At 43.5% G+C, this 13,889-nt stretch overlaps 1 protein-coding gene across 1 annotated transcript; it reads right to left on the reverse strand.

The window, feature by feature from the left end:
• Positions 1–4,335: 4,335 nt before the first annotated feature.
• LOC8032328 (leukocyte receptor cluster member 1 homolog) lies at positions 4,336–13,887 on the reverse strand. Its single transcript, XM_029983009.3, has 7 exons — positions 13,761–13,887; positions 13,120–13,219; positions 12,879–13,022; positions 12,412–12,529; positions 9,483–9,546; positions 9,116–9,230; positions 4,336–5,148 (listed from the first exon to the last, which is right to left on the reverse strand). The coding sequence occupies exons 1-7, from the start codon at positions 13,781–13,783 to the stop codon at positions 4,897–4,899; spliced, it is 816 nt and encodes a 271-aa protein (XP_029838869.1). The 5' UTR covers positions 13,784–13,887; the 3' UTR covers positions 4,336–4,896.
• Between the last annotated feature and the right edge of the window lie 2 nt (positions 13,888–13,889).

The raw sequence follows: 13,889 nt of genomic DNA on the forward strand, positions 1-13,889 counted from the left end.
ACTTGTCCTTACAAAACATTCATAGAAAACTGGGTGCATAATAGGTTTTGACAATGATGTTTGCTGGGATAAGCAAAGCATTAGAGGCGCTGCTGTTTTATGGAATCCTGAATTAAGAGTGATTCACACACTTGCGTTCAGTTCAACCATGTGCGATGGTTGCTATGGCAACAGCTACATCGGCTCCAACCAAACCAGTTTTTACCCCGTTTTGTTGGAGCCGATACAACTGTTGCCATAGCAACCCTCGCACTTGGCCGGGCTCAACACTAGTGTGTGAATCACCCTTTATAGTGTTCAACTGGGACAAGAAACTTAGGGGGTTTACGTTAATATAAACCACCTGGGCATCTTTTGACCTGCAACCGAAAGCTTGGTACATGGTGCCTTCTCTGCAAAGCTTCTATCATGTTGCAGGCACCTCAGCCGGGATTTGAACCCGCCAACTGGAGATCTGTTGGTGGGCGCTTTGCCCTGGAGCCACCGATGCAGTGAATGTTCAAGTCGAGGTGTGAATCATTGATCTGGAATATGGATGCTGAACTTCCTGGTTGCATGCTCCGACTCACGTGCCCAACTGATCATATATGGAAGTGGGCTATGTCCATACTAAATTATTTACCGGTCTCCTCTCAAAAGTTGAGCTTTTGTTTTCTACTACGGCCAGAGTTTTTGTTTGTGCTCTAATGTCAACTGTTCTTAGGCAACTTCGAGTGCTACGCATTGTGCAAGCTCTGGGTTGTTCACAAAGAGACCATCATTGTCACCAATGGGTCACTGCTCAGTTGGACGACTCTTAGCACTGCAGTACAACAGTAAGCAGGAAAAATCCCATTTTTAGCAGTGATGGAAGCAGCATTTGAACTTTTGGAGCAGGTCTTGCAGCAGGCAAAATATTGGTTTGGAGCAGCCACTGACGATTTTGGAGCAGATGCCAAAACCTGTTAGCATGTTACTTAAACATAAAGCATTGCATCGCTAAACGAGTTCATCCTTGATAATGACAGAGGGATCCTCTTTAATACAGGAGCATATTACCTATTACTTCTTGCAATAAGAATAGAAATGGGCACGTATCCCCCCGTGTATGGGGGGGGGGGGGGGGGGGGCCACTTCCCTAAATCTTCCATTTTGCTGGGGCCTCCACTCCCCCCTCCCCCTCATACAGCAATTGGTCATGGGCCTCCTCTTCCCCCCCCCCCCCCCCCCCCCCCAAAGTCAAAATCCTGGCTACATGCCTGGTATGAATAAATGGTTGAAAAATGAATCGTAATGCAACACTTTTGTTGGAATAAAGCCTCACTCCTCTTCCCCTTTTACACTCGGTAGCTTATTGAGCCTGTAAATGTTTTTTCTGTAAAATGCCGGCGAAAACCAGCATATCCGATAACATGACTATCCATAAAAACGCATACCCCAAGTTTTATGATTCTACCAAACTCAGACTTTAATATTGTAAACTGCAAAAACAACCACCCACAACTATTATGAGAGTTTACACTTGTGCTTTAAATGTGACACTGCTCTTTAACGGAATTGGAACCAGAGTCGAGTAAAAGCTTGTTGCTCTTGCAAACGACAGCTGCACGGGCCTTGACTTCCGCATTTCTTCAAATATAAACCCCCATCTTTTTCCCTTTTTCGGCACACATCTTTAAAACTAGAGGTCAACGTACAATAAAGACCAAAAAAGGTAGGCCTGTAATAGTATTGAGCATAATTTCCAAGCCTATCGCACTAACCCAGGCACCAGGGCTAGGCAGTATCGCGATACAAATGTATCGCGATAGTATTTAAGAGATACTTTCGAGTATCTGTGTCTCTGTATCGAGATACATTTGAAAAATGTATTTGTATCTTAGTAGTGAAATACATTTCAGATGTGTCGCTTGTATCGCGATACTTTGCCAGACTTAGGTATCTCGTTACATCTGCTGACCTTTTAAGATAAATTTCAAATATAAAAAAAAATGTCTGTTTGGTGCAATTTGCTTTGTAATTTATAATATGAACCCACCCTATAACATAATCCATATCAGTCACCGATATTAAAAAAAATTATTCTAAAAAAGGTTACGGGCAAAAATAATTATATCAGCTCCTCTCACAATGCCCCGTAATCTCCAATTTAGCAAAGAGAACGCCGTGAAGAACTTGAGTGAATAAAAGTATGGTACCTCTTCTCCCAACTCCCCACACTATGGGTGACACAGACAGTGGCGTACCAACTTGTTTTTGAGTGGGGGGGGGAAAACAAAACCTCCCCCATGGCCGCGGCGGTGCCCTTGGTATGCCTGTGGCACCGCCGGCTAGTGTTTGCCGTGCCCAGTGGCAGTTTTTTCAGGGGGGCAAAACACATGCCTTGCCCCCCCACTCTGAGAACTGGAGAACTGGGGGGGCAAGCGCCCCCCTTGCCCCCCCCGGTTGGTACGCCCATAGACACAGAAGCTTAAAATACGGCAATTTGAGATGCACCCTCGGGGCAATACAGGGTTCATTTAGGGAAGACACCTTTTGTCAGGCATGGCAGGCAGTCTTTACTGTCCTCTAACTGTGTGGTTCAACGGGGTTGACATGTTTTCTTTAGCGGCATTAATGACAAATAAAGAGTTCGAGGTAAGGGGAATAGCATAAAATGGCACAAAAAAGGAGCACAAGCACAAATAACCGTTTGTCTTGGCTACGAACTACACCCTCCCCATCTAGCACCGTACGTGAACAAATGTATTTCTATAATTATCTGTATCTGTATTCCGGAATACTTTTTAAAACGGTTTTTCAGAAGTATCTCGGGGATATCCCGTTGCGTAAAAGACAGACGTATCTTAGTTTCTGTACTTTGGGCCTTAAAATACATGTATCTCAGTATATGTATTCCCGAATACTTTTTGAAGTATCTCCGCCCAGCCCTGCCAGGCGCTCATCCATGTCAGCTGCTGCTTCTAGCACTCCGGTGCAAAGCAGTAAAGCTCGACGCGTGCGCTCTGGTGAGAGGCAGAGAAGGTCGACGCGATCGGCGAAAATGCCACGGTACTCTGTAGTACCATGGCACTGAGGCATGTGGCAAACATAATAATCAAATTATCTCATCAGGAGTACAAGACCCCGGTTCCGTCTCATCACATTAGCTGCCATCCTACTATTTTGCAAAGTTTTCTAGCGACTTTTACCTCCCAACATCGCCGACATTGTCCGGAAATATGGACGATGCCGATGATCAACCGGGCACAGCCTCAACCACCCAGCGTGGATGACGAGAAATTTTCGTTTCACCTTAAACCAAAGCGCAGTCAACGCCACGAGCCACTGGGACCAATCAAACAGCATAAACATGCCACATCATGGCATTCATCATTTTCCTGTGCATGTTCTTTCATCGGCTAGACCAGGGGTAACCAGACGGCAATATTTAAAGAGCCATAAAAATGAACCTTTTTAAGTAAAGAGCCGCAATAAAAAGGGGGCGAGCAGTTTTCTTTAATTGCTTCTGCTCAGTTGTGGGGCATGGCGAATTCCACACATCAGCGATTATTCATTACTTTTTTTTTTTTTTTATTATTATTGTGAGTACCTATTCGTAAAACAATAACCTTGACGAATGTGCATATAATGGCACAAAGCTTAAAAACGCCAGATGCGTTTTTTTATTTGTCTTTCCTTTTGATGTGCGGGCGGATGGCGGAAGGTTGGGGGGGGCAATGGAGGGGGGTTTTTCGAAGAACCACAGCTTGGACACCCCTGGGCTAGATCAATCAAGTGCAGCGAACGTTTGGTGACTTCCGCTTTTAGTATGTGTGTTCGTGACTGCATGTCTTCGAGCCTTCAACTGTGCTCCGACCTAAGATGAGACAAACTACACAGTAAATAGAGATGCTGTAAAATACATATTTCTACCATTTTTATTTTGTCTTATTTCTCTGAATATTAGAGTCAACCAAGGATTAAATTCAACTCTCTTGTTGAAGCCGACTTGGCGCAGGTGTGGCGCAATTCCTGGCAAAAACGGTATTACGGCGCAAGATGTAGCATACATTCGTTCGGGGCATAATTTGCCATTAATGGTGCAGCACTTCCATTACCGTTTGAAATAAAAATGTTATCTGTGCCTCACAACTCACTGTCCTGCCATTGATAGCAGTAATTGGCCCTGTACATGCTTCAGAGAATTAAATGCACAGGCCCTTTTTATACTCCAACGTTTCCACAGATCTCTTGAAAAAATTGATTAGCCACGCTCGGCAACCACTCCAAAGGTTAACCTAACCAGACAAGAGCTGCCCAATGTTTAGTACTTTCGACTCCCCAGTCTTAAATTTAAAATATAATGACCACCAGTTTGCCCTAAATATTTATATTTATCCTGGGAGGATGTTTACAGACATGACAGTTACCAGATGATACTGTACAAGTGGTACAAATGCACCCTGCCACCATAGTCAACAAATGTGTGATGAAAGAAGTATGCACCTGTCCCAAAAGTGCCAGATTTAATAATGGCACTAGTAGGCAGCAAGAAAGCACAAAAAGGAAGTAACATTGGAAGTGGCCAGTCTACACCAAAAGGATAAATCGTTTGCAACATTGCAGTATTTGTATATCTACATAGCAGAGTCAGGTTCTTCATATACAATACTTTGCTAAACTACACCTTGCACAATGCATATATTTAGTGTTTTTATCACAGACACAATCAAGTTCCACAAAGCGGAACCAAAATGCTACTTTTTCTTCTCTCCACTGATTTAAAACTACAATTCGAGGAGCACTCATCAAACACGATTGCCATCAAATCAGTGCAGTAATCTCCCATAAAGTTCAGTGCAGTGTATCAGGAGCCCATAAATTAATTTCAATAGAAAAAAGGCAGAACACAAAATAAGTGACAGTTTTGAGGAATCATTGGAACTTCTTAGCAAGGTGCGGGTTGTACTGAGAGTTGTAGCCCCTCCGGCGGTCATCCAAAATGACTTCTGGAGACTTCTCCCTCCTGGACGTCTCACCCCTCGCCCTCCTCAGAACCTCTAGTGCTCTTTCTCTCTCTGCCTTTTCTCTCTTCAGTCGATCGGCGCGCATTTCTTCAAGGGTCTTCCCCACCTTCTTTGACTTCTTCTTGTACAGTCTGTGCCGTTCAGATGCTGTAGTCAGCTCCTACAGACAGAAAAAGGGTGACCATGATGAATTTGCCAGCTCAGTTGAAATCAACCATCAGATTTCAGGACCAAATTTATAATCCACTTAGTGTTGGCCAGGATGGTTAGTGCAACAAACTGGGCTGCTACCTCGCTGGGGTTGTTAAATTTGATCACGGTTTCAGGAAGACTGGAAAAAGAAACTAGCTCCACTCTATTTGAGAGGCATGCATGAGCCGATTACATAAGCCTAACATGAAGATAAGTTTTAGCCATTCTCCATCACTAACATCATCAGAAACTTTGCACCGTCAGGCAGGTCAAAAGTGTATAGGGAGTATTCATGCGACGTCACCATTCGGTGCAGTCCTAACATTCTGGTCTCTCTGCGCACGCAAGTGTTTAGAGGTGCAGCTATGCTGTTCTTGCTGAATGTCGTGTGGCGTTCTCGCTGGCCAGTTTGTTGTTCTCATGTGCATATAGCCAAGAGTCATGGTGCTTGTTTTAATATTCACGCACTCCATTCAGCAAGCGTGTGCTTGGACATGGATGAAACTTTGTAGTCGTAACTGGCCGGACACACTTGCACAGAATGCCAGAAGACTGAGATTGAAGCTGTATGACATGCCAAAGTTAGAGTTAGTCAGGATTAAGGATGACTTAATGCATGAGACAAGTATGAACATATGCAAGCCATAAACACCGGTACTTGTTCCTTTTTTGCGATCATAAAATCAAAAGAACAAACACCAAGTGTCAAATGCATTTGTGTACAATAACACACTGAAACATATCTAACCATACAGCCAATTATAAATTTTCAATGTGTGCAGTGATGGAAGCGGCATTTGACCTCTTGCAGCAGGTTCTGTTGCAGGCAAACTATTAATTTGGAGCAGCCACTGATGCTTTTGGAGCAGATGTCAACATCTGTTAGCACATCACTTGAAAATTAAAAAGTGATTAGTTACATCCCTAAATGGCTTCATCTATGACAATGAACAAGGATTCCTCTTTGATACTGGAGCATATTACTTAGTAGCGATAAAACGAATCTGTTGAACTTCATATTCGGCAAAGTTCGGCACATGCCAAACTTTTGAAGGAAAGTTCGGCAAAGATTCGGCAAATGCGCGCGCGAGAACGCGACAAGGCCGTTGGGGCTATAGATTTCAAATTGACGCCGTGCGGGCCGTGCGGCTACCATCGTACAGCATAGTACTACCAGTGGTTACAGTGAGGTGCGGACTAGGCAACGTGGTAACTGAGTGTTTGTCAGCCTTTGTGAGGACGGTTCTCTTCAATATTTTCTGCCTCAAGAACTGAAGATTGACCAGGAATTGACACAGTCCACTGCACAAGTGACAAAGGATGCATTCTGGATAATGTGATTTCCATGTGATCCTTCAAGTGATGCAACGAGGTAGTTACAACATTGGCTGACAAGTACTTTAAAGCACTCCTCACAATTATAGCAATCCTGTTTCCGGCTCACAAGTAACTTGTGCCAAAACAAAATAATATTGCGTTTCAATTAGCTTTATTTCGCGGTTTTCATCTATCCGCTTAAAACTAATCACAGAACTATCATGCTCGACCCATTGCACATCTGAGATTCCTAACTCTTCCCATCTTCCTAAACGTCCATGTGTGTCCTAACATTAGAAACCGGCATTCTAAAAGTTAAAAGCAAGACGTTGCGAATATGGGACGCACACTTTCATAAAAAGCTGGAGTCAAGTGACTCCAGCTTTCAAGAATCTTGTTATCTCTTCTTCTGGTAAAGGCTCAACAGCCTGTTGCATTCATTTTCGCGCACGAAACGGTGACTCGCAGAGAAAGTACGAACACAATGTTACCGCCTTTACTTTAGCCCTTTAAAGGGATGCTGAACTGAAATTTTGATTCCCCAAAACAAGTGGTAAAAGCGTGCAACGGGATGCTACAAACACCAAAACATCACTCATACAGCGATATCTCAAACGGATGACCGTAATATTCAAGAAAAGGAGGCGCATTTGACAGAGATGTTCACGTCATGTTTTTCCGAGAAGGAGAGGGAACGGCCTCGCGTCTTCCCCGCGTCACCGCCTTGAGGGAGCGAAGCGAAGAGAGGAGGAAACTAGGTATCTTGACGTCATGTGCCTCGTCGGCCTAGTTCAACCTCAACCTCTTTTTCCAAAAATATGGCCGTCCATTCGAAATATTGCCTTACGAGTAGTGTTGTAGGGATTCTAGCGTCCCGCCTACATCTCCTGCATTGTTTTTTTCTGAAATCCAAATTTCGGTTCACCATCCCTTTAAGTGCCTTGGACGAGCTGAGCTCGTCGGCCACTTTCTGGGTAAAAATGCCATGGACGAGCTCAGCTCGTCCAGTGGTTTTCCGGTAGCTTTCAATACCACGGACGGGCTAGGCTCATTCGAGTAGTTTGCGGCGCTGATCATAGACGGCAGCACTCGTTTTAGTTGACGCCTTTTTTTTCGACGCCGCTGATTTTTGCGCAATAAACTTTTGAAATTTTATCTGTTATACTAGAGGACTAAATCTCCTTAATAAAAATATGTGGCATTTTTAGGTTGCTTTTTTTAAAAAAAAAAAAGTGGCACTTAAGGGGTTAACAATGTACACACTTGCAGGCTTGCGCTGATGAGGCCTCAAAACCAAAACTCGCGTTCCGTGACTGCACCCGCTACTACCCAATCTCGTTGTCCCGCCATTTCTACAAAAAGTCACTGTAAAGTTGCCAGTAAACACACAAAAATGACATTGATACGATTATCTTGCAGAATATCACCTTATTTAGTAATAACTGTGTCAATATGCATTAAAAAACAATATAAAAGCTTTCTTCACCCGAAAAAAACAAATTATGAGCTTTTAAATCAGGCAAACTATGTATTTTTGCCAAATCTTTAAAAAGTTTGGCAAAACTTCGGCTTTGCCGAATCCCAAGATTCGGCATCGAATTTTTGATTTGGCAAATGTTTGGCCTGTCCACTTTATTACCTTTTGTAACAAGAATAGATAGGGCGCAAAAGAAACACAGAGCCTTCTTTTTAGAAACCTATTCTGGTCAGAATAGGTTCCATTTAGAATGGATTTAAGAAATGGTTGAAAAATGAATTCCAGTGCAACACTTCAGTTCGGATAAAGCCTCTCTTCCCTCTACATGTTACACTCGGCAGTTTGCTTAGCCTGCCAATATAATTTCTGTACAATTCCAGCGAGAACCAGCATACCTGCTAACATGTCAATCAATAAAAATGCATCCCCCAAGTTTTATAAACCTACCAAACTCGAGACTCTAATATCATATTATGCACAATTTTTATTTCCTTCTACTTGTCCGAATATTAGGAACGACCAATTTATTTTGCTTCAAGACCATCTCGGCGTAGATGTGGCACACTTCTTAGCAAAACTGGCGTTTTGGCACAAGATGTAGCAGACTATCATCCATGGCGCAATTTAGCACAGATGGCGCAGCATTTTCATCACTGCCTCTGTAAACGATAGTAGCGCTAGGCAATGAAAAAGGAACTGAAAGCCGGAATGCTATCCTTGAGCTTCCATAAAGTGTGCTCCAATTTCAAATGTGCATACATTGCGAAATTTAGGCGCCATCCAATTGCTTCATGGCGTATTTGCGAGATATTAATATAGTCACTCGGCATGAAAATGAGTCAATACATTTATTGATGTCTTCCTTCCGCTAGTCATGTATGACACTTGAGGTATAGAATGCTTGTCTATGCAAGTTATCCCCATCATTTCCTTGTTTTCAAACCGATCGTGGCGTAGCTAATCACACATGACACCTGCCACAAATTGTGGCTTCAACCACACCGATAGTGGCCGAAGGCGATTTCATTTTCCATAATGTTTCAAGCTGAGTGAATACCCTTCTACGCAACAACTCTTTTTCCATAGAAAAGGTTAGCATACACATAGGACACAGAGGGCACCAAAATGAATGTGTACATACCTTCAGCTTCGCTATTTTCTTGCCATTTTCTTGCAAGCCACACTTCAAATTTACATAATGTTTCATGATCTTCATTGGGTCCATGCTGTCTTTCAGCTTTGCATCCTTGTCATTCCTAATTGTGGTAGAATAAGACAATAAAACACTTAGTCTTCTCATAATGTTGACAATAACATGTGTAGGAATGCGAAAGCATCATAGTCCCGCAGGTGAAATGTTTTCGAGTAATATTTCTACACGAATTAAAGCTGTTTTAACTGCCAGTATTGTATTTGGTGTGTGTGTTTTTTTTTAAGGCTTTCGCCTTAAAAAAAAAAAGCTAAACATTTGTAGAAAAAGATGGAAGAAACAATGATAGAAAGCTAACCTCTCCGATTCCTTGGAAAGCTGCAGCCGCTCTTCATGTGGTTCGGCGAACCATGGTTTGCTTCCTAAAACAGAGCAACCTGTAGTTCAGTAATTGGTTCAACCTTGAGTAGGTTAGGCACAGGATATGTAGAGAGCAGAAACTTTCAAACTTCTAATCAGTGTCAGTCAGAAGCACATGCATTGGACAGCCGGAAAGGTGATTACATCAGTGGTGCACCGATAGGGGGGGGGGGGGGGAGGGATTTTAACCCCCTCCAGCTCTTTTCTCTTTTTCTTTGACGTCAAAGGTTAGTAGGGCGAGAGAAAAAAATGGCATTTCTGCCTGACGGGTTGGAACCTTTCCGAAATTCAATCTGCTCACTTCACTCACTATAATCAGCGGAGTGTTGGACACTTGTCAGAACATGCTATAAAACATTATGGCTAACAGCATCATTAATAGTACTTTGTCCTGTAGCACTGAAAGTGCATGTAGAAGAAAACGGTTAGGAACAACTGGTCCCAAGTGCAAGGTAGGTAAAAAAAAATGATTGCAGTGAAAATAAAGTACAGCAGGGTGAATTCAATTCATTAATGGATCCATGCTGAGCCTTTTTGTGCCAAATCATCAATTGGCATATTAGGCCATTGTGGCATTTATAAATAATGCAGATAGGTGTAATAGACCATAAGCAAAATTTATTTAGATATCCTCTTCAGTTTGTCAAAAAAAAAACATGGCAGTGACCCAAAAAACATTTATCGTTACGCGCGATCAAAGTATAGAAAATGTAGATTTTTGTTTCTATGCTCCTTTACTAAGTGAACAAATCATTCTATACTTTTACTTTTGTCACAATGCCGGCGCCTAAGGCACGCGACGACACAGCCCATTTGGGGAGGTCAAAAAAGGCTATCGCCGACTTTGATCTGTGCTCCCTGTGTTTGCATTGACGGCGTCTCTCGTCTAGCGCTTTGTCTGGACAACATAGCGGAGTAAATAGACACCAATGGCTGAAGCTTGGTTTCAAGGTCGTGGCGCGGTCGTGGGAGCATGTAAACAAACGCCCTTGTCGGCTCCTTTGCTGTATATCTTTTTTTTAGCTATTTATGATTAGTTATCTCCCCCTCCCCCCAATAAAAAAAAAATTAAACTGAGTTTGAATTTGTGGGGTCTCGTCTGGTATCCGGTTGACGACCAGACACCGGCACCTGGGGACTTGTTCGCCTCCATCGCGAAGACGGCGCCTTCAGTGTCGGAATCCGGCACTCGGAAGCAACCTAGAGGTCACTGACGACACCGTTTGGCGGCGTTCAACCATGGACCCCCCTCCCAGAGATGGACGGCGGACTCCGGCGGCAGACCGCCCACGTTCAAGACACAGGCTCCAGCCTGTCTGGCGCGTGGTACAATGGGAACGAGGGTAGAACAAAAAGGAGGTCCTCTTAGTGCATGACAAGCAGCCTCTAGATTCGCTGAGATTTTGACGGCATGTAGATAATGTTGACTTTCTTCTCTCCATCTCAGTCTTCTTTCTTATCGCCCTCTTGTTCTCTACCTCCCTCTCCCATATCTCTCTCTTTTTCTCTCTCACCCTCATTTTTAATTTTCACTTTTTCTCACCCAACGAAGCACTAAAATTTGTTGTGCACCAATGCCATTCACTCACTGCAACTTTTTTCCGGGCGTGATGGCTGCTGCGGAAATTCCGAGAGTCCAGGATGAGTTACAACACCAAAAGCTGCCTGAAGTGACAGTCAAGTATGATGCTCACTCGCTTCTCAAAAGAGTTGAGGTTTGGATTCAACGAACTTTGCATCAACACCGCAATGTGCAACTCCAAGCATTGGCGTAACTGGTGATTCAGCAGACGCTACTGTGTTCAGCAGAATCATCTGCTGAACACAGAGTGCCGAGCCTTTTCCAATCCTTAAACTCATCCGAATGACCTTGGGATATGCGCCGGCAAGTCGATAAGTGGGACTATTTAGGGATTGTTACCCTTCCATTGCACAAACTTGTGTGCTGAATTCATCAGATTAGATTACAATTTATAATTATTTAAGAGTAATGTTTAAAATGTTTTCTCGTCCTTCCCTCTGCGTGTTAGGTCGATGATTTTAATAATTTTCAGGCGACTACAGTACTGGAAGCTTCTTTTTTTTTTTCAAGACTACCTAAATTATTTTTGCCTCTCGGGAGCCAAGTTTTCTACTCATACACGATGGCTCACAGGAGGCACGGCCATGCGACAACACAGCCCCGGGAGGACGCATGGTTGTCTCTGACAGCTCACATGGGGTCGCAGGAGCCAGACCTTTTGTTGTCTGCGAAGTTACGTGGAACGGAGTATACAGTAAACACATGTTTATTACAAGACCATTGACCCATTTGACCCTGTTGTACACGCGGCTTCGCGGCGTCCAGCCGGCAAACCAAGCCCCGCTGTACTCCATGCATCTCCGGAAACGGAATCCCATACCATTTCAGTCAGCGAAATTTTGGCGACAACATTCGTTTTTTTCCTGTGTTAATCGTAAAAAAATTAATGTAAATATCGCCAAATGCGTCGGCAAAATAAAATGTTCGAGAAAACAAAAACAAAAAAGTATGCCCGCACTGGGGATCAACCCCGGGATTGCTTGCTTACGAGACAGACATCTTACCACTAAGCTACACTCCGCTTCGAAAAATTTGTTTTGAGAACTCGTTTTATACGAGACTTTCGGACAAAACTTGAACGCGTGAGTGAGTACCGTCGGACGGCACTTGAATGCTCTGCAAGAGTGCCGTCGGATGGTACTCTAGACACTACGTAAGAAGAAATGGTTTGCTCTAATGAATGTGAGAGTGCATTATACTGGCACCCTTCTGGCAACATTCAGCTGTCAATCGCTACAGAAGACACAAAGGCATTACCGATAGTAGAATTTCGTTCCTCCCTTACCTGCAGCTTCGCTAGAACTTTGACCAAGGTATGTGAGGAGTCCTATCTTTTTCTCATACTCTTCTTTCTCTTCCTTTTTCTCCTTTTCGTGATCCGCATTTGTGGCATGAATATTCCGCTGCATGAAATTGAAACGAACGGTCAAGCTCTTGCAACGCTATCTCAGCGAGGTGCAAAGCAAAAATCAAATTTGGGGGTTTTACGTGCCAAACCAACGACGGGCATCTGGCACGCCCCAGCGGAGGACTGAGGATTAATTTCGACCACCTGGGGATCTTTTGACGTGCAACCGAAAGCTCGGTTACACGGCGCCTTCTCTGCAATAAGCCTCCGCCAAGTTGCGGGCACCTCGGCCGGGATTCGAACCCGCCACATGGCGAGGTGCAAAGCGCCGCGTAGTATTTCATGCATCACAGGCTTTCAAAAAGCATTTCTTAGCCGGTCAGATCAAGAATCTTGAAACAAACCTCTGCTTTCTCAATATCCTTGAAGAAGTTGAGATGACCCTCTGATGACAGATCAGTTGTCACTTGAGCAGTCGCCGCTTTCTCGAAATCAAATCCTTCAGACTGTACTTTTCCGCGCAGAAAATTTATTCTGGCTTCCGATTCCTGGCACGAAAGGAAACAAAGCGTAAGCGCATTTCACGTTGATATTTGCAACTCGGCAGTTCGAATGGTTAGGTTGTTCTCGGCAGCCAGTACTCACAGCAAGTTGGATCCTCCTTTGCAACTCCTTTTCCTGTTGAGCTGCGAGAGCCTCATCCTTCCGGACTCGGTCGATATTTCGTTTTGTCCGCACATGCCAACTGTGAAATTGATGGAAAAGCTTGAATGATCGTAACCGGAACGAAACAACTGAGTGGTTAGCGCACGCTCAGTTAAACGGCGTAGCTGAAAAGCGCGACCGTAGTGTAAAACATTGATATTATTGATATTGATATTATTTATTGCACATGACAAGTAGAAGTGCACAGGCGTGCTGGTGTTGGGGGAAGGCTGACGCCCATGCACTATTGTGCCCACAACACCGACCTATGCACTCACAGAATATATATATATATATATATATATATATATATATATATATATATACATTTGTACAGAAGCAAGAAAAAAAAAAAAAAACTAGTGTGCTTACACATTGATTTGTGCACTCTTATAAAATGTATAGGTCTTCCTTTCACCATAACAGAAATATTAACAATTAATATTTATTAGCCGCATAAGTTACTCTGAGAGGCCTGCAAGGCTACGCAGATAGACTCGGCGCAGGAGCGCCTGTAACTGAATAGCAGCAGCAGATAATGCGAAGAACATGTTAGTGAAACAATGTAATAGGTTACAAACCTTTTTTTCGGTAATATATTCATCGTGAATTGAAGTGCAAGACACAACAAGGAGCTTCTTCTCAATTTGGAGATAACTCTGGCTGGTCCATGGCTGGTGTCCGAGATCTTGGATTGGATGCAGACTTGA

The sequence above is a fragment of the Ixodes scapularis genome, unplaced genomic scaffold (assembly GCF_016920785.2).
Source record: "Ixodes scapularis isolate PalLabHiFi unplaced genomic scaffold, ASM1692078v2 PGA_scaffold9__187_contigs__length_104089568, whole genome shotgun sequence".
In the NCBI taxonomy this organism is placed as follows: Eukaryota; Metazoa; Arthropoda; class Arachnida; order Ixodida; family Ixodidae; genus Ixodes; species Ixodes scapularis.